Here is a 21,365-nt window from a genome sequence, read left to right as displayed (position 1 = left end):
TACCCAAGGCGTAACCTCCGCTCCTCCAATTCTGGCTTTTTAGCTGTTCCTCCAACTTAGTTACGCTCTATGAGTGACCAGCCCTTTTCTCTCTTAGATCAGACATGCTGAATCTTTGTGTTTTTAAATCTTCTCTTAAAACTTTTTTCAGGCTAGGTTATATGTGATCTATAAAGTTTTGATGTGTGTTTTCATTTCATCTTTCCCCATTTCAATGTATTTTTATTTGATATTTGTAAAGTGCATTGAGATGCAACTTTTAAAGGCACTATCAAAAAAAAATTATATATATATATATATATATATATATATATATATATATATATATATATATATATATATATATATATATATATATATATACTATTTCTATTATTATTAAAAAACACCCACCATTGCTCTCCTTTCATCCTGGACAAAGAGAACCAAGAGAAAACAAGCTTTGGTGAAGATGCTGCCACCTTTTTCTGCAACCTTATCTCCAGCTTTCTCCCGGTAGATCTGCAGAAGATCCAGGAGGGTTTCTACAGAGTTGTCCACATCATAAACTGCATCAATGGTTCTGTTGTGCTGAAAAATATGAAGAAAATAAATTAAAATTCACAGAGCAAATATTGCAACATGCAATTTAATTAATCACATATCAGGTTATTTGATACAATAAGTAATTTATTAATTAACAGCCCTAATTATGAGGCAACATACTTTTGATAGGTTGAGAAGGACTTGGATGGATAATGTGATGATCTCCATTGAAGGCACACTTCGGTTGCAGCTCCTTATCAAAGTGAAGATGGTGTGCGTTGCTCCACTTTCAACAAGACGTTCACAGCACTCTGGTGAAAGTCTGGTGGCAGTTTCTTTAACCATAAAAAAAAGATAACATTAGTTAACATTTTATGAAACAGCCAACCTCCTAACTTTAAAAACAGCGTCTTACCTAAATGTTTCAAGGCTGCAAGAATGTAAGCATAATTCTGAAGTCCAAGCAGGTAGCTCAACGCTGTTGTGGTCTTATTACACAGCTTGTCCTCTTCCTTCACCTTTCGATTTACTTCCCTGAGACGTCGCCTCATTGAAATGACACTGCTTGTGTCATGATTTTTTCTTGAACAATGACCCCTCCAGAGTGCCTTAAACAATTAATCGCATTGCAAAAGTTTCATTTAATAGAGTTGTTTATGCAAAATTGAAAACACTTTCATTGTATGTAAAAGACCAACATCAACATACTGCCTTTGGTGGTCTAAAGAAGAAAGTAAGTTTTACTAATTTGGAAAAAAACAGTAAACGGTGAATAAAATACAAAATGACAAAACACATCATTGACAGAAAATGATACATTATGCATATACATTTTATATTGTATTACATAAATATGTAAGTCTTTTATTTGTACACCATTTAATTTAAGACACCATACCTGCGCCTTTATTATTCCACGTTGTAGCTTCTCCTTGCGACGTCTAAGAAGGAGCTTCCTGACTGCACACTGGATAGTACCGGCAGCTTGGTTGCGACGATGTAACCATGTTCTCACTGCCCTCTGGGTCTTGATGATGGCTTCTCTGTCTTTAAGATATTTCTTTCTCTGCAGCTTTGCCCTAAAACATTGCTAGAAATTTGGGGAGAGGAAGAGAAAATGTATAGTTAAATTAAGAGCATTTATAATAGGCTAAATGTGAAATAAGCCAGTGGCTAACCTTCTACTGCATGATGTAACCTCTGGCTAACAAACCCATTTATTTATTTATTTATTCATTCATTCATTCATTCATTCATTCATTCATTCATTCATTCATTCATTCATTCATTTATGCACTTTACCCAAGTTCATGATGCATATAAAACGTCAATAAAATGGTTAATGATGAAGTCTTTTTATAAATCAATAAGATGTTTTTGTTGGTCATGCCAAATCTTAGTAGTTGTCACGATCATCGCCTGCTCCTGTCAGTTCCCGGACTACACTTCCCACAATCCTCCCTGTCTGTCACATGTTCACATCACACCAATCACCTGTTGACACATCCACCCTAGCACACCACACTAATCACCACACCCAGCTGCAGCTCATAACCAGGACTATAAAGGACTGTCACACACACCACTTCACTGCGAAGTCTTGATTATTGCCCCGGCTGTCATTTCTGAGCGTTTATACCCTGTTTGTTTTCCCGTTGCCATTCCTGTCTGTTTACCGTTTATTGACTCATCGCTGCCTACCTTTTGACCTGTTGCCTGTTCTCTGGACTGTGATACTTGCTTGTGACCCTGATCTACTGCCTGCCTCTGATTACGATTCTGCCTGTTCTACATTGCTGTGTTTGCTGGTTCTGACCCCTGCCTGTACGACCACGAGTACTTCAATAAAGCCTGCTAAATGGATCCCATGTCGAGTGATGAATCGTTACAGTAGTGATATTAAAACCAGTGCACATGTGGTGGATGCATATATTTTTGTGAGAAATGTTCTCCAGAGTATTATATAAGCTGTGTTGAGGGGTAAAGTGACGACTTGACATGGAGGGGGACCTGCAGTGTTTGAGACTAAAATGGCTCATTCTAAGGCAATAAAAACATAATGGTTCATTATAAAAGGTCTTTATACAACACTGAAAACATAGTTATGTTTATTATATTGCATTTCTGTCAATAGATCCTCCCAAATTTTACACATTGCACCTTTAACATGTAGAGGATTAAATGTACCTGGATGTATAGGACTGAAGAGATTTTCTTCTTGGCTGATTTAAGAGCCCAGTGCACTCGCACAGCTCTCTGAATCCTTACTGCGCAGAGATGATGGTAAACGGCAGCTGTGAAACGATGACGTCTTACAGCACAAATCATTTCTTTTACCTATAAAAGAAATAAGTTAATACTTTATAAAACATTTAGTAACTTTTAACATATTCATTCCCCTTAATTTACTCAAGAAACTTTGAATCATGGATGGGCATTGAGTAATCTACTCCCACTAGCTGGTTCCCAGATAGCAACACTGTGTCGGCCCAGATCCGGCCCACATCTGGCACATGTGGGATGATGATCTGGGCCACATGTGGCAGGAATGATGGCACTTGGGCGGACCGCTCCTGTTTGCCAGATCTGGACCACAAGCAGGCCATAGAAATGCCAAATGTCAGCCAAGAGCAAAGAACTGGACTTTATCTGATCCACAAAATATTTATATATTATTTATAGAGTCATCTCAGCATTAACAATCCTGTTATCAAGCAGAATCACTGAAGGAAAGAGAGAAACACAAGAACTACAACAGCCACAGCCTTAGATAAAATCAACTGAAGATAAAAGACATTAAATCTCTGAAGATCTGATTAAACAACTCCACAAACAGCATTACCAGCTTCACTTATTACTAACCTGGGGTGCGTTTCCCGAAAGCATCGTTGGTGAACCATGGTCGTAAGTCCCATTGAACTCTATTGGTAACGACGGAACTTGCGACCATAGTTCGCTTTGGGAAACACACCCCTGACTGACTTTATATCTGCCAGACGTCTACAGAAGCTCTTACTGAGAATTAACAGAAGTTTAACTCTCATGTTTGTTTCATTTAGGGTTACCATGATGGTGATTGATGTTTCCATTAGTTGGGCTCTTAACTTTTAACATACATTTTTGTCTTCTCTGTCTGCTGTGTTAGTGTGTCTGTCAAACACATTAGTGGTAGCAAAGAAAACTGAAGTATGGTCATGTGATCATTATTAACTCTTGATGATTTGGAATCATCATGAAATAGACTGCTTCACTAAAGTCATAATAATTGAATATAAATGTTACTGCAAAAAGAGATTCAGATATATTGCAGAAATCAGTTGGAAGATGAAAATAAATAGAAACTCAATAAGGAAAACGTACTCGGTTACTAACGTAACCTCGGTTCCCTGAGATACTGCGTATGGGGAAAGGTCTCCCTTTTTCCCCGCTGCTGAAGCCTTTTTCAATAACGCAGTGTAACTGCACCGTCATTGGTTCACTCATAGACAAGTTGTTGAACCAATGGCGGCGCGGCATAGCTGCGCGGCCTATGGCGACAAAGCGCGCGAATATTCCCGCCGAAATGGGCGGGGTATAGGGCTATATAAGCAGGCGTTTCGCCATAGGATTTCAGTGTCAATCGACTGAAGCGACGACCCTGAGCCGCAGCCTCGTGGCACGGCAAGTGATGCAGTACTCGTTCCGTATCTCAGGGAACCGAGGTTACGTTAGTAACCGAGTACGTTCCCTTTCGATACTTCACTCGTACTGCGTATGGGGAACGAATTCAACCACGCCGTGCCACGGCTGGGAACGATATAGCTTGCATTTGGCCAACCCAGAGGGGGGCCAAAAGGACAAGCGGAGGCAAAGCCTAACCGAACCCATGGTTACACTGAAGGAAGATACTTCCTATGGTGGCGTGAAGCGGGACTTGTTGAAGGCCGCTAATCACACCGACAGGACCCGAGCTTGTAAGGTCGGGACATCGAGGTGATAGAACCTGACAAAGGTGGACGGCGAAGACCAGCCGGCCGCATCACAGATGTCTTGGATGGAAACTCCGTTGGACCAAGCCCACGAGGAAGCCATTCCTCTAGTGGAGTGGGCCCTGACTCCTATGGGGCAATTAGTGCCCAGTGAGGAGTAGCACAGGTTAATAGCATCCACTATCCAACGGGAAATGCGTTGTTTCGAGACCGGAGACCCTTTGGTGCGGCCGCCAAAACAAACAAAAAGCTGATCCGACTGTCTGAAAGACTGTGATCGGTCTATGTAGGTCCTCAATGCCCTGACTGGGCAGAGTAGCTGCAGCTCTGGTTCGTCCGCCGAGGGAGGAAGAGCAGAGAGCGAGACGACCTGAGCTCTAAATGGAGTTGAGAGCACTTTAGGGACGTAGCCATGCCTAGGTTTCAGAACGACCTTAGAGTCACCAGGCCCGAATTCGAGGCATGCAGGGTTCACGGAGAGGGCCTGCAAATCGCCAACACGCTTTACCGATGCTAGTGCTAGTAGCAGAGCGGTTTTTAACGTTAGGGGCCTGAGGTCGGCTGAACCCATTGGTTCAAATGGGGCTCCTTTCAAGGCCCTGAGGACCAACGAGAGGTCCCAGGAGGGAATAGTGAGAGGGCGAGGAGGATTCAAACGCCTAGCACCTCTCAAAAAACGGATCACAAGCCCGTTTCGTCCCACCGATTGGCCAGCAACAGGAGCGTGAAACGCTGCAATGGCTGCTACGTAAACCTTAAGCGTGGAAGGGGAGCGCCCCATTTCCAAGCGTTCTTGGAGGAAAGACAGTATGGAAGATACGTCACTCTCCACAGGGTCTATGTTGCGTGTTGAACACCAATCAACAAAGACTGACCACTTCTGGTCGTAGAGGCGCCTCGTAGACGGGGCTCTAGCCTGAGAAATGGTATTTAGGACGTCCTTGGGGAGGCTAGTCGGCTCCCATCGAGGGACCAGAGGTGCAGAGCCCAGAGCTGCGGCTGTGGGTGCCAGATTGTTCTGTTTGCCTGAGAGAGGAGGTCCCGTCTCAGGGGAATCGGCCACGGGGCTCTCAGAGAGAGCCTGAATAGCTCTGAGGACCAAACCTGGTTCCTCCAGAGCGGGGCCACCAGAAGGACTCTGTGCTGGTCTTCTCTGATACGCCTGATGACCTGGGGGATCAGTGCGATCGGAGGGAAAGCATAAAGGAGCGTGCTGGGCCATGTGTGGGCCAGAGCATCTACTTCCTTTGAGAAAAATGTTGGGCAATGAGAGTTGTCTTCTGAGGCAAAGAGGTCTACCTCTGCCTTCCCGAAGAGCTCCCAGATCGTGAGGACCACTTGGGGGTGGAGCATCCACTCGTCGGAGGGGATGTTGCTCCGTGACAACATGTCCGCACCCAGATTGTTCCTGCCAGGAACATGAGTCGCTCTGAGCGACTGAAGCCTCGGAAGAGCCCATTCCAGCAGACGTTTCGCCAGAGCGCATAAGCGGCTGGACGAAAGACCGCCTTGGTGGTTTAGGTATGACACCACCGTCATACTGTCTGACCGAACTAGAACATGACGTCCCGTCAAGTAAGCCTGAAAGAACTGAAGGGCTTTCATCACTGCTAGCATCTCTAGACAGTTGATGTGTAGATGGCTTTCCTCGTGGCTCCACGAGCCGAAGGCCGGTCTGCCCTCGCACACAGCGCCCCAGCCCAAGTTGGAGGCGTCTGTTGAGAGCACCGTCCTCCGTGAGACCGCCCGTAAAGGGACTCCGCGCTGGAACCATACTGGATCCATCCAAGGTTTCAGGGCTAGAAGACAGGCCCGATTGACCTTGAGACATAGGCGGCCGTGCCGCCATGCGCTGGGAGGAACCCGGAACTTCAACCAGTACTGAAGAGGCCGCATCCGAAGAAGGCCTAGCTGCAGCACCGGGGAGGCGGAAGCCATCAGCCCTAGCAGCCTCTGGAAAAACTTCAGAGGGAGATAGGCTTTGTTCGTGACAGATGCCGTGAGCTGCTGAATTGCCAGGGCGCGCTCTGGCGAGACTACTGCCGTCATACGGACCGAGTCGAAAACTGCTCCCAGAAACGAGATTTGTTGAGTGGGGCATAGCGAGCTCTTGGCTAAGTTGACCCTGAGACCCAGGCATTGTAGATGGCTGAGGAGCACGGATCTGTGGCGTTCCAGCTCGACTCGCGAACGGGCTAAGATGAGCCAGTCGTCGAGATAATTCAGAACCCGGATTCCCATCTGTCTCAGAGGGGAAAGCGCCGCGTCCATGCACTTGGTGAAAGTGCGGGGAGCCAGAGACAGCCCGAAGGGCAGGACCGTATATTGGTATGCCACCCCTTCGTAAGCGAATCTCAAGAATCGTCTGTGACGGGGGCTATCTGGATGTGAAAATACGCATCCTTCAGGTCCAGCGAGCAGAACCAGTCCTCGGGGCAAATGTGCGCGAGGATCTGCTTCAGCGTCAGCATTTTGAACTTCCGTCTCATGAGGGAGTGATTCAAAAGCCTGAGGTCTAGGATGGGTCTGAGACTGCCATCCTTTTTGGGGACCAGAAAGTAGCGGCTGTAAAAGCCTGTCTCGCTCTCTGACGGAGGAACCGTTTCCACAGCTCCTTTTTCCAGCAACAACATGACTTCGGCCCGGAGGACATGAGCGTCGTCCGGATTGACCGACGTTTGAAGCACCCCGGCGAAGCGGGGGGGCCGTCGTGCAAACTGGAGCGAGTAGCCCTGGTTTACAATCCCCATGACCCATTCTGACACATCGGGGATGGCCTGCCAGGCCTCGGCCCGAGTGGCTAGGGGTTGAATAATGTTGGGTGACAGACCGCCGTTGAGAGGGTCATACACCACGAGGGGTGGAAGAGGAAATTTGCTCTTTTTGTGATGAGGTAAAAATTTGTTCGCCGTGAAAACGGCGTTTGGAGTGGGCGCAACAGGTGTGGGCCCAGCTGTCACTTGGAGTATGTTTCCCACGCCCGGAAATAAACGAGGCGGAGGGGAAATTACTCGTGGGAGCTTTTGGGGTGGTCCGGTCGTAACGGGACGGTCCCCCATCCTCTTCCTGTCCGACGAATCAGGACGACTTCGGAGGCACCGGGTCCAGCACAATCCTGGGCCGGGGTCCCTGGCGCCTCGGGAAGGGAGGGCGCTTCGCAGGGCGCGAGCGCTGGCGATGCTCCTGGGCGGCGCTGCCTGTTTTGCAGGTGGGGCTGGATTGTTCTGCTGAGCCGGCGCAGTCCTGGGGCGGCTAGACGCAGAAGCGGAGCTGGAGCGCTTAGGCAAGAAATGCCTCATAGCCTGAGACGATTTCTGCGCGGCAGTAAAGCGCTCAGTGAAGCCATCCACTGCAGGCCCGAAGAGACCGGAAGGCGAGACCGGGGCGTCTAAGAAGGCCGTCTTGTCTAAGTCTTTGATCTCCGTTAGGTTGAGCCACAGGTGGCGCTCCAACACGACCAGGCTAGCCATGGAACGACCGATGGCCTGGGCCGCAGCCTTCGTAGCTCGCAGGGCAAGATCCGTGGCGCTGCGGAGATCTTTGAAGGCTGGCGCGTCGATTCCAGACTCATCCAGAGAGCGGAGGAGTTTGGCCTGGAATACTTGAAATATGGCCATGGTGTGGAGCGCAGAGGCAGCTTGGCCCGCCGAGGTGTAAGCCCGACCAGCCAGAGTAGAGGTGGTCCGACAGGGCTTGGAAGGAAGGGCCCTCTTCGTCTTCCAACCCACAGCCGCGGGAGGACAGAGGTGAGCAGCCACCGCTTCATCTAGGGGTGGCAAGCGCTCGTATCCCTTCTCCTCGGCGCCGCCGACGGCGGTGAGGGCGGAGCGGTGCGTAGTGTGGAGGCGGGCAGAGTAAGGAGCGCGCCACGACTTCGTCAGATCTTCGTGGACCTCAGGAAAGAAGGGCGCTGAACGCTGGCGAGGTGCTTGGCGGCGGCCTGGCAGAAACCATTCGTCCAGGCGGCTGCGAGACGGCTCCTCTGGAGGGGCCCACTCGAGGTCCAGATCTTCAACGGCCCTAGACAGGATGCGGAAGAGCTCGGCATCCATGCCCTGGCCATGCTCGATGGGTTCCAAGGGAGGCGGTGGAGCGGGGTCTTCCGGCTCGCCAGCCCAACCTTCCGCTTCGGAAGCCGCAAGAGACATGGAGTCGTCTTGTTCGTCGTCTGTTCCCCCGAATGAGACGAGGTCACTCGCTTCTGCGGAGGGACGCTGCTCAGGGCGAGAGAACAGAACGGGAGAGCGTTCCCTGGGAGGAGAGGGCGAGGCACGCGGGGGCTGGGCCGGCGTGAGCTCGCTCAACTCCTGGCGCTGAGTCGCTCTACCCCGCCGTCTTTTCCTCACCGGCTCGCGGGAGGAAGGAGACGGGAGGGCGCGATCGGCGAGATCGCCCTCAGTGAAGAAGGCGACCCGCGAGCGCAGGGAAGCGAGACTCATACACTCGCAGTGCGGGCATGAGTCTCCAGCGAGCGCGCCGTCTGCGTGGGGCTTGCCCAGGCAAGCGACACACTCGCTGTGTCCATCGTCGTCGTGCAGGGGGGCCCTGCAAGTACCACATGAGTGGCGGGGCATCGTGAGACGCCGCTGCCGTGAAAACGGCAATTGGGTGGCTCTTTTAGAGCGGCGAGGGCCGCGGAAGCTCTTAGAGCGGTGAAAACCGCTGAAATTCGCTCTTTTAGAGCGGTGTTTAAGCCGCGGATGAAGCTCTCAGGTGGCGCGCCGGATGGCGGCAGGGAACACACAGGAAGCGGCCGGAAGCGGGAAGCGGGAGGCGGCGGCTCGGCGACGGCGCTAGAAGCTGCAGTCCGCGAGGGCGTCGGCGCTTTCTTCCACCGGCGAGTCCAGGCGAGTCCGCTGCGGGAGCCTCTTCAGACGGCGGCGAGAGCAGAAGGCGGCGAGCTTCTTCGGCTTCAGGCGGAGATCAGCGAAGAGAAGTAGATGTCGTCGCTGAAGGAGAAAACACTGAAATCCTATGGCGAAACGCCTGCTTATATAGCCCTATACCCCGCCCATTTCGGCGGGAATATTCGCGCGCTTTGTCGCCATAGGCCGCGCAGCTATGACGCGCCGCCATTGGTTCAACAACTTGTCTATGAGTGAACCAATGACGGTGCAGTTACACTGCGTTATTGAAAAAGGCTTCAGCAGCGGGGAAAAAGGGAGACCTTTCCCCATACGCAGTACGAGTGAAGTATCGAAAGGGAACTATGTTGACAAACACAGATATCAGTAATCAGCATATGTGTCTCAACTATGGTGACAATAAACAAAATATTTAGACAATCAGATCAGCTGCATAATGCTCTAATGCATACTTTTTTTTTATACTATAGTACCCAGCATGCATTGCGGCTACACGATGCTTTTGATTGTCACCATAGTTGAGAATCATGTGCTGATTCATGATGTCTTAGTGTGTCATCTCAAATTGCCTTTTTAAAAAAATAAAATAAAAATAAAAATTTCTGCAATACAGCTCAAGCCACAGAAACCGTGTTTGTAATGTTAGTGTCTTAATAGCGCAAAACCGTTCTTTTCATCTAATCAACATCATTATAGTAAAATCATCAATGGCTAACAGCCAACATCTGATTTAATTTCTATTTCTGCAGCTGCTAATGTGTTTGATAAACAAACCATCACAGCAGTCAGAAAAGACAGTTATATATGTATAAAGTTAAGAGCCCAACTAATTGAAGCATCAATCACCATCATGGTAACCTTAAATGAAACAAACATGAGAGTTAAACTTCTGTTAATTCTCAGTAAGAGCTTCTGTAGACGTGTGTCAGAAATAAAGTCAGTCTGGTTAGTAATAAGTGAAGCTGGTAATACTGTTTGTGGAGTTGTTGAATCAGATCTTCAGAGATTTAACGTCTTTTATCTTCAGTTGATTTCCTCTAAGGCTGTGACTGAAGTCAGTTGTAGTTTTTGTGTTTCTGCTCATCTCTTTTTTTCTTCTTTCCTTCAGTGATTCTGCTTGAAAACTGACTTGTTAATGCTGAAATGACTCTGTAAATATTACATCAGATTTTGTGGATCAGATAAGGTCCAGTTCTTTGCTCTTGGCTGACATTTGGCATTTTTGTGGCCTGCTTGTGGTCCAGATCTGGCAAACAGGAGCGGTCCGCCCAAGTGCCATCATTCCTGCCACATGTGGCCCAGATCATCATTCCGCATGTGCCAGATGTGGGCCGACACAGTGTTGCTATCTGGGTTGCAGAACAAGTACTTCAATAGCCAATTACTTGTGAACAGCCTTAGTAATAACATTTCTTGCCTGTTGTCTTGCAAGCCAACCACGCCACAATGCCTGGAGATAAACAGCGGCATTGTGTCGTCGTCTTAGATTTTCTTCCTCGACTCTGGCAAGCTGCAAGACTCGGAAACGGCGCTGTAGTATTATGGCAGCGACTCTCTGTTGGTGATACCGTCGTCTTTGGGTAAAGCCTCTGAAAGCTGATTGTATCTTCACAGCAGCTGTTATTTGCTGTGAAAAAGAATAGACTGAAGAGTTAGTGATGATTTCAAAGAGTTGGTAAACAATTTTATTTCGAGATACTATTGTGAATAATAGGATTGTTTTTATAGCTTCAGTGGTACTTTGGAAGTCAAAGTAAAACTTTTGCATGTAGCTCAAGTCTAGAGTAAGAGGGCAATTTAATTAATAAATCAGTCAAGGCCTAACAGACCAAAAGAAGTGATTGGCAACACAAGCAAAATTACACAGTATAATGTCAACAATCCATGGACTTTGAAAACAGTTTCCCTGAAACTTTGTTTTTTTTATTTACAAATGATAAACTTTAGTTAGTGTGTATTTACTGAGTGTTCTCATCGATAACAAGTCTATTTTGCTTACTGGAATTTAAACAAACTGGGAGCAAAACAGCATGACATTTCAAAGCACAAGTTCTTTTAAATCAAATTTAAAGTTGCACACTTTAATCTTTTTTCTTAATAAAAAGCTTTACACAAAGACAATAATTGTACTTCTAATAAATATTTAAAATCATGTACACAAGACTCCAGTTACATCAGTAGTCAAATAAATGTAGATTTATGCTGCATGGAGTGGGTCATCTTATGATGGATACCATTTTCAAGATCACATGACCAAGCCAAATACTAACTTTATCTGAGTCATCTGCTGTTATTGAATACTTTCACACATGGAATAAAAATCTTGGATGAAAGCACATTTATACACCAGCAATTATATCTGAAAAACTTTACTTTTGTGTAATGCTGCATCCACACAACTAGGTGTCAGTATAAATCAAACATGACTGCCATTGTGACCAAGCACAGATAAATTGCACCCTTAAAGGATTTGTTCACCCAAAAATGAAATTTCTGTCATTAAGTACTCACCCTCATGTCGTTCCACACCCGTAAGACCTTCGTTCATCTTCTGAACACAGATTATGATATTTGTGATGAAATCCGAGAGTATTTGATCCACAGATAGGCAGCAACGTCATTGCACCTTTTGAGGTCCAGAAAGATAGTTGAAAACATTAACAAACAGTCAACTTGACTACAGTGATTCAACCTTAATGTTATGAAACGACATTAATACCTTTTAATAATCTTAATAAAATTTAATAAAAAATGTCTGTTAAAGGTTTTTGCACTTTATTTAAATTAGAATATTATACATTAGACCCTTTCACACAGCCATGAGATATAATGAAGTGGTTATGAGACATTTAAAAAAATAAAAGTTTCTTTCTTCTGTTGAACGCAAAAGAAGATATTTTAAATGAATGTTGGTAATCAAACAGTCATAAGAAAAAATACTATGGAAGTCAAAGGTTGCCATCAACTGTCTGTTACCAGCATTCTCTAAAATATCTTCTTTTGTGTTCAGCAGAGGAAAGAAAGTCATACAGGATTATTGAGTAAAAGACTCATAAGATGTAATAAGATACTGTGCAGAAGTGAACAACACCGAGATTTGAGACTTGGGAAAGTAAAAGATATAACTAAGGGATGTATAATCCATCATAATCTGTGTTTTCAGAAATGACAAGTCTATAGAAAATACATCAACTCTTTTTAAACTCTTCAAACTAAAGAGAACATTTTGGTCACAAATGAAATAAAACTTCAGCTAATATTAACACAAACATAGAAAACGTTATAGTTCTGTGCTGTGTAAACTCAAAAAAAATTTGTATTCAAACTCAATATTTCAAGTCAAACAGGAGTGAAGGTGTCCTCTAAACACAACAGTGGAAGACTTAAAAGTTGAGAGATTCCCTGATATTGAGAGTCCAGTTAAACCTAGACACAGTTTAATATTTTCATGCATAAAATTCAAAAGTTGTTCTCAATATTTCAAGTTAACAAGTTTAACTGGAACGTGAATTTGTGCAGCACATCAGTTTAGTTGTATTGTTGTCTAAAATAATGCAAAATTACAGTTCTCTGCCTTAAATAAAAGAAGAACGCTGTCAAGTTTTCGACAAATCACTGGAGGGTGAGTCCTGTTTGATGGGGCGGAGGGAAGGGGAGCTTGTTTTCATCTACTTTACACAGACTTCAAAGATTCTCATCGCAAACAGTCTGAAGAGTGTTCAGGAATATAGCTTTTGGAAAACAGGTAGGCTAATATCAGGATTTGTCAACCATACTATTTTATGTTTAATACTAAAGAAATCTTTGCATTGATTTGCTTCAAATAAGAAAAGTGAATAATTCTTTAAGTTCTCCATGTTCAGTCAGTACTGTTCATTTGCTTTGTAAACTGTACTAGGCAATCTCTCATGTTTTACAGCTTAAAATGAAATCTTATAAGCTATTTCTCTTTCTTCTATTAACAATCGTGGATATCTCAACAAATGCTCAAGGTAACACAACAATAAAAAAAATATTTTATATGTTATGCAAACATAACATTTTTTTATAAACAAGTGTTTATTTATAATGCTTTATAATGTTTATTTATGTCTGCATGTATACTGCTTTTTGTTAATTTTCCATAAAATCCAAATGTGGGTCTAAAATTAGATTATAATACTGAATTGAAGTACAAATTGAAGTAGATCATAATACTGAAGTAAAATTATAACAAAAGAATCACTGATTTTATCAGTAGTATACTAGCATGCCATACACCCTAAGTAGGGTACTTCAAATATACACTCCAGAGGATTTTTTCCTCCTTTTCATGCTATTGGTTTCTATTAGATGCTATTAAACTGCTCTTTATTCCAGTAAATCTTTAACTGAATTTCATTTCTTCTTCTACAGAAGTTACCTGTGAGGGTGAACAACTCCTCAATGTTGACATTTTAATGGGACATCCAGGTATCGTTTCACCTTATAAACCTGGACATATCTTAGTTTTCCGATGCACAGATGTGAACATGAAGATGTACGGCCAACGAACAATTGAATGCCTGTCAAATGGAAAATGGGATAACCCATATCCAAAATGTGGAGGTATGAAAAGATATTGCAGTAATAAATTTGTTTAAAACATTTAAGGTTTGTTTTTACACATGAAATGTTTTTTTTATAATGTTGAAAAATATATCAAGATTGTAATTTATAGGGTTATTCATTAATTATCTCCGTCCTTCTGACAGTGACACATAAGCTACATTACTCAAGAGAATTATCATTTTAGTGATATGTTTGTTGGTTTCTTTTTTTCATATTTATTTATTTTTTGGCTAGCTGTGAAATGTCCAGCCATTCGCACAAATGCGTTTGTGACTGCATCAGGCAACACAGAAGAGGGAAGTTATGGTGATGTTATCCACTTTGAGTGTGTATCTGCTGACAAAAAGATAGACGGAAGTAGTGACATTAACTGCACAGAGACGGGCGACTGGAGTGACTCTGTTCCAACATGCAAAGGTTCATTCTACTGTTTAATTTTTGTTGTTGTTGTTGTTGTTTTTCCATATCTTCACCCAGTGATCACAGATTTCTGTGCTTTTTTAAAAGCACCACTTTAATTATTCTTGTTTCTCTCACTTTCCACACAGAAATAACATGCACAGCACCTTTTATAACAAATGGTTTTGTTGTTGAGCCAGTGCAAGAATACCAGAAAGATGCCATATTAAAATACAGATGTTCACCAGGGTTCAAGGCTAGAGAGGGAATTCCCAGATGTGCTAAATTTGGCTGGACTCTGAAGCCAGAATGTGATGGTAATGTATCACTGTTAAATAAACAATTCATTTGGGAAATAATACAAAAATCCATATAACTTTCATTATACGAAAAACTCTGTAGTGCAATGAAACATTCTAAAATTAGATAGCCAATAGCCTTAAATTCAAAACGGAAAATTCAAGAACAAAATTGCAGTAGTTATTGAAAAATTATTATTTCCAATACATTCAAGAAAATGTTAGTTTGATCTTAGTTTCATTTTTTAAAAAACAATATGAATGCAGTCAACACACCAATATTTGTAAAACAACTGAACAAGATTAAAATATCTTATTTACAACATGACCATGTGCAGCAGCAGCAACAAGCTTGTATGAGCAGCTTTATTCCCTGAATTTCCAGAAATAGGATTTCAAACCACATATACAGTAGCTTAAAATGGGTTTGTAAAAATTGCATTTCATGTGATTTTTTTTTTGCCTTTTACACATGCTAAATCTGATCAGATTTCAAACGGATAAACACAAAAATTGGATTTGGACTGACAGTGTGAACGTAGCCTTAGTTGTGCATTATTATATCTTGTACAGAAGTAACTTGTGAGCTTAAGTCAATAAGATTTGGAGTACAGAAGATCAACCCAGAGGGAAAAACTATTTTTAGAGCTGGAGAAAGTGTGGAGATCACCTGCACTGAAGGATACCGGATCTTTGGTACAAAAGAAACCATCAGATCATTTACATGTCAAGAGAACGGGGAGTGGGATCATGAGCCGGTTTGTGAGGGTAAGATTGTAGAGAAACACTTCTGCATTAGGAGCTGAACTTACTGTGTTATTAGAATATTGTGAATCTTGTTTCAGAGATTAGATGTGTAGTTCCACGTGACCAGCATGTGTATAACCCACACTATTACTTCAGGGGAGAAAGGACATTGGGAGCAAAAAAAACTTATTATTGCATATCTGGGTATGAACAAAAGGCAGCAGAGGCCACATGCACTGTAAAACTCAATAAGTTCAGAATACTCAAAACATTTGAGGAAACTTATTACCTCAAAACATTTAAGTTAACTAACTTATTTTTTTAAGTTAGTAGAACTTAATTTTTTTGTGACAAGTGGGGCGGGGCCGAGAGCCATGGAAGTGGAGCAATGCTAGTGTGGTGCACAGGTGTCTCTCATTAACAATCACATCACTGGCATTCCTTCGCTCCCACAGTTCTCAGCCTTGCCCCAATCAAGTACATATAGTTAATTTACATAAACATCACATTCCAATCTTGGTTAAATGTTAGTTAGCAAAAAACACATGCTATTATAATTATCAAAGAGACTGTCAATATATACTTGCATGTATATAATCAAACAACATACAGTATATGTGGTCTTAAAAATTTTGCAGCCCATCCTCAACCTAACCACACGGTCTACTCTTCACCAGAATGGTAACCCTACAAAACTAACATAACAGAACCCCCTGTCAATCCCAACATAACACAACATTAAACACTAACTTATGTCTCCCTATGTCAATCTTATGCAAAAACACACAAAATAACACTTAATTTCAGCATTTATACAGTCTGATGCAAAGCATGCTGGGAATTAGAAATCTGCTGCAACTAAAACAGTTTAGTTTACTTGAAATATGTCAGTGCTGTGAACTCAAAAGTAAAAGAAAGTTTTAAATACTCATAACTGTTAATTTAACTGAACTAATTTGTTTAATTTAAGTTTGTCCTACTCAAACGAATTAAGTATTTTGAGCATTAGGGTTTACAGTGTGTACACAAGATGGATGGACTCCAAAACCACTGTGTGCTGGTGTGTGCTGATAGTAAATCTTACAATTTGTGCATAGGCTGATTCTTGATGTCTGTGTGTACCTAAAATATATATGTTTTTTTTTAATCAAAACAACTTTTGAGAAATCCTTCAGATTGTATTGTATAAGCTGATCTTTTTCTGTAGAATCACAGTGCTGCTGTAATCAATAACGTAAATCTAACTCAGAGATTGAGCTCTAAATGAGTTCAGTGATTCAGATCAAATAATGATTATGTAAAAACATAACCAACACCACCTGATTATCTTTTCCATTTGTTTGTCTGGATGTTATAACTCAGTTAAAACAACTCAAACAAATTTTTATTTTAAAAAGTCAAGGGTCAAGAGCCAAACTAAAGCAAACCATGACCTCTGTGATGGTGGCTTAAAAATTGTGATTTTCTCCTTTGGTGATTCTGCTTGTTATCATCAGGTGTCTTCAATAATGCTCAATCATCACTCAATTAATCACTTAATTAACTCATTAACTTTAACACCGCTTCAGTGTTCATTTAACACTCTTATTTTAACACTTTAACACTCTTGAGTATGGTCTCACATATACTCCTAGGAGAGTTCATTTAACACTGCAGTTTTTGCTGTGTGTGTAATTCATGAGTGTAATTCATCAGGCACCACCCAAAACACTATTTTAGATATTATATTATATTATATATAGTTATATTATATTATATATAAAAAAAAAAAATACAACCCAGATCTCTTCAAAACAGAATGTAATTTTCTTCAAGCATTTTATTAAATGACCTTATATACTCATATTAATGATGTGCATTTCATAAAAACATGTTCTGTTGTTTAAGGCTGTAAAAAATGCATCTGACCGATATTGAGATCTATTAATGCTACATTTACTTGGTGATCTAAAAACAGTCTAAAAAATAAAAAAAAATGTCTGCTCACAGGGAAATGTGGGACACCACCAAATGTGAACTTTGCAGATACAACAGAAATGATAAAAAGGGAATATCATTCAGGGGAGAAAGTTGAATACACCTGCTTTAATAAATACATACTGGATCAGCATCACCCCTACTCCAAATACTTGACCTGTGAAGACGGAGAATGGAGAGGGAATATTAAGTGCTTAAGTAAGTATGAACACTCGAAACCGTTTTATATATATATATATATATATATATATATATATATATATATATATATATATATATATATATATATATATATACATTATATATATATATATATATAATGTACTCTTGTAGTTGTAGTTGTAGTTCTGGTTCTGATGAATCAGTGAATGTATTCTGTAACACTGAGATTGAGATGTTGGGTTTGTTTCAGAGCCCTGTTCAGTGTCTGTGGAGAAAATGGATGAAAGAGGTATAGAGCTGCGATGGCATGGACGGGAAAATATATTCTCACCACATGGGGATAGAATCACCTTTAGGTGTCAGAGAGGCAAATCTTCAATAGATAGTGACCTAAGATCAACATGTAATGATGGAGTGATGAATTTGCCTCGCTGTGTGTGACAGTGAATAAAACATCACTGAAACATCAGCTGTATTAATAAACAATAAGAAATAAAGCAGATCAAAATTAACCTTTATTTCCCAATTCAGTTTCATCTGTTCATGATTTCTTACAATTAAATTTCTAAATGTGGCATATTTAAGATGTGCATGTATGAAAAATATTAGCCTAAGCCTACTTTTTTTTGCTAGATAAGTCAATGCATGTTTTTTACTCATTAAACAACCCAAATAAAACTTATATAAAACTTAAAGTACTACGTACTTTATAATGTGAATTAATCAGTTACTAATTTATCTTTTATAGACTCAAACAAAACAGCCCTGGTCACTGGCCATGTAAAATGTTCACATGAAATCAAGACACTGCACTTCATTTGACAAGTCTAAGTAAAATTTTTTTTTTTAGACTCAAGTAAACTTTGAAGTAAATGTTGTTCACAAATGTTACCAATGGAATTAAATGGAATAGCTAATATTAGCACACACACACACACACACACAAAACAGGGTCACCCAGGAACAAAAGCCCTATTTGATTTTTAACATGAAGTCCTGTTTGAGGGGCCAGAGAGAAGGACAGTTTCTTTCATCTACATTACACAGACTTACAACCGGTCTTAAGAGTGTTTATGAATGTATCTTTTGGAAAACAGGTAATCAGAGTTTTTCATTAGTACCAATTTGTGCCAAATACTAGAAAAATCTATGCATTGATGTGTGTAAAATAAATAATCAGTTTTTAAATACTTCATACTTGGCAGGCAATTCAATTGTTACTTTTTATTAGCCTTGTAAACTGTAAGAAATCTGTCATGTTTTACAGCTCAAAATTAAATGCGAGATATTTCTTTCTTCAATTACAGTTTTTTTCAATTGCTAACAAGCATTTACCAATACTTAAAGTACTTTTTCTAATCTCTTAACACAGCAACACACCTACATCACACAATTAGCCAAATGGTTAATTTTCTGCTCAGAATCATATTTTGTTATATAAACACAAACTCTACATTTCAAAATGCTAAAAACCTTTTTCTACACATACAAACTCTATCAAAACACAGCAAACCTGATTCAAAATCGAGTCGTTTTGTCAAACACTAGCACTAGTTTTCTATCCAACATGAACATATTGTCAATCAAAGTTCAATGACTGTCAAAATACTAACAGCTGATGGCATTATGAAAACTGCATTACTGTCATGTTTCAGTTCTACCTGCAGAAAATATGAAATTCATAGTTTTTAAAATTCAGTTTCCTTTTACTGCAGTAAAAGTATAATGCATGTAAGCCATTTTACATGTTTGGTTGAGTGTTGAATGTGTGCATTCTTGGCAACAGAAGAGAGTCATTATTTTATAGAATGTGCAGTAGAAAAAGAGAAGAAGAAGAAAGTAACAGAATTGCTCAGGGCAACTACTGGTCAAATGAGTCCCTTATGCAGAACTATAGTGTCCCTGTTGGTTGAAATCTCTTTCTGGGGGTGGGTGTGTGGTGTTGATGGTGCACTCATGAGGGTGGGATGGTGTCCACTTGGAGGCTAGTGCCCTGTGTAGACCACATATTGTGTAAATATGAAACAATGGTTGTGGAATCATTGTAGTATAAAGCTTTTACTGAAATGAAAACATGAAATTGCTGCCATTGATCAACAACAAATCCAACATACATGGTCTTTGGTTATTATGGAAGCTTTTTTTCCACCACAGAATAAAAAAGCATAAAAGGTAATTGTGACTTTTTATCAAAAATATTTTTTATTTTGCAATTCTGAGTTTATATCTCACAATTATGACTTTTATTATTCTCAGAATTGTGAAAAAAAGTCACAATTACCTTTTTTTATTTTCTATTTATGGCAGAAATAAGCTTTCATAGGTTCATCAAGGGGAAAACCATAGAGATGCACAATCCAGCACACATTCTTCCTCCTCTCCTCTACCTCTTCTTCTCACTTGTCCTGATCAAACTTCTCCTCTCCTCCTTCATCAATTCCTCTCCCTCACCCAGATATTATTTTCTCTCTGCTCGTCTGTGTTGTTCTTCATACACACTGAACAAATCCAATTCAAAGAGTCCTATTTTACTGAGACTGGAATCTGCCAAATATTTAAGTGATCTGCTAATTAAAAATACTTATCAATTGTTTCAGTATGTGTTATATGTATATTTTCAATACTTATGAGCTGCTGTTGTTGCAGAAGTATAGGTTTTATCCTATATTTAATGATTGGAACATTAGGTCTTCATTTCTGACTTGCTGTGTTTAAGCATTTGCAAATAAGATGAGAAAGATCCATGATTTTGGTATGAGGTGTGCTTATATGAAAAGAAAATGTAAGCATTTTAGAAACGTGTTAATTGACTGCATTTTGTATGAAAACGACATGAATTGTATTAATAGTATGGCCACAACAGACAGATGTTCTGCTAAATGTGTTTAGAGTTTTGAAAATGTGACTACAGATTGGACAAAAGTATGTTAGCAATTGAAAAAAACTGTAATGGCAGAGGTGGGTAATCCAGGGGTCAAAGAGTAAAAGTCCTGCCATATTTTTATTCCATCCACTGAAGCATTAATGAGATAAATAAGTGATTAACTGAGTGATGATTGAGCATTATTGAAGACACCTGATGATAACAAGCAGAATCACCAAAGGAGAAAATCACAATTTTAAAGTTACCATCATCGAGGTCAGGGTTTGTTTTAGTTGAGCTCTTGATCCTTGACTTTTTAACAGTGATAGGAAGTTCGGATCATTTTACTGACTCTGACTTTTGAGTCCCATTCAACAAAATGAACAAATCTTTTTTTGAGTCATTTTATTCATTTTAGCAAAATGTAATTAAAATGTTACGTGTTACTTCCACAACACATCTACTACTTATGCAAACGTTCATCCCACTACAAACAATACAAAACTAGAATGCTATAAGATTCAGAAATGGTTAATTCATTCTTTACCTGGATCTTCAGTTTATGACAAGCTGATTAAGCTCACCTCACCTCTTGTCTGACAAGTCTTCGGGTTTAAGTCGTTCCTTAATGACGTGACAGACAGTCCCATGCTAAACCAATGCAGTCTGAGCCGGTAAGAGAATTGATTAGTTCATCTCATGAGTCTTTCGGGTTTTTGAGTCGTTCCTTAATCACGTGACAGACCCATACGCTATTTCTGACATTTCTGTCACTGTTTTTGTTACTGTTTCTTGGGGATCTGTGGTGTGTTATTATAAATAAATAAAGCCCTGTTATAAATAAAGTATTGATTAATTTATCTTTTTGACTGTCTATCTGTAAATAAACACTAGGCTATATAATAATATAATAATCCAAGCCTACAATACAAAGTATTTATAGCCTAGTTTGTTCATTTTTATTCCAATT

General features: G+C 41.0%; 2 protein-coding genes across 2 annotated transcripts in view; one reads left to right on the top strand and one right to left on the bottom strand.

Annotated features, from left to right (window-relative positions):
- LOC137027789 (complement factor H-like) overlaps positions 1-18,636 on the top strand; it is a 122,050-nt gene extending 103,414 nt beyond the window's left edge. The window contains exons 8-14 of the mRNA XM_067396298.1: positions 14,183-14,365; positions 14,497-14,664; positions 15,220-15,414; positions 15,550-15,623; positions 16,414-16,453; positions 17,383-17,568; positions 17,783-18,636. Coding sequence (XP_067252399.1) covers positions 14,183-14,365; positions 14,497-14,664; positions 15,220-15,414; positions 15,550-15,623; positions 16,414-16,453; positions 17,383-17,568; positions 17,783-17,973 — 1,037 coding nt within the window. The 3' untranslated portion in view covers positions 17,974-18,636. The remainder of the gene's footprint in view (positions 1-14,182; positions 14,366-14,496; positions 14,665-15,219; positions 15,415-15,549; positions 15,624-16,413; positions 16,454-17,382; positions 17,569-17,782) is intronic.
- LOC137029306 (abnormal spindle-like microcephaly-associated protein homolog) lies at positions 379-3,131 on the bottom strand. Its single transcript, XM_067398885.1, has 6 exons — positions 2,982-3,131; positions 2,713-2,862; positions 1,424-1,615; positions 941-1,133; positions 706-860; positions 379-570 (listed from the first exon to the last, which is right to left on the bottom strand). The coding sequence occupies exons 1-6, from the start codon at positions 3,129-3,131 to the stop codon at positions 379-381; spliced, it is 1,032 nt and encodes a 343-aa protein (XP_067254986.1).
- Positions 18,637-21,365: the final 2,729 nt, after the last annotated feature.

Source organism: Chanodichthys erythropterus, chromosome 10 (genome assembly GCF_024489055.1).
Source record: "Chanodichthys erythropterus isolate Z2021 chromosome 10, ASM2448905v1, whole genome shotgun sequence".
Lineage (NCBI taxonomy): Eukaryota > Metazoa > Chordata > Actinopteri > Cypriniformes > Xenocyprididae > Chanodichthys > Chanodichthys erythropterus.
Note: the sequence above shows the minus strand (reverse complement) of the source record. Positions and strands in the feature narration are given on the sequence as shown.

Excerpts from the sequence above, each read along its gene's own strand:
- LOC137029306 (XM_067398885.1), bottom strand. The coding sequence starts at position 3,131 with ATGGCCTGCTTGTGGTCCAGATCTGGCAAACAGGAGCGGTCCGCCCAA. Across the intron at positions 2,863-2,981 it reads TGCTATCTGGGAACCAGCTA|GTAAAAGAAATGATTTGTGC; the intron begins GTGGGAGTAGAT and ends TTTCTTTTATAG. Across the intron at positions 1,134-1,423 it reads GTGGAATAATAAAGGCGCAG|GCACTCTGGAGGGGTCATTG; the intron begins GTATGGTGTCTT and ends TAATTGTTTAAG.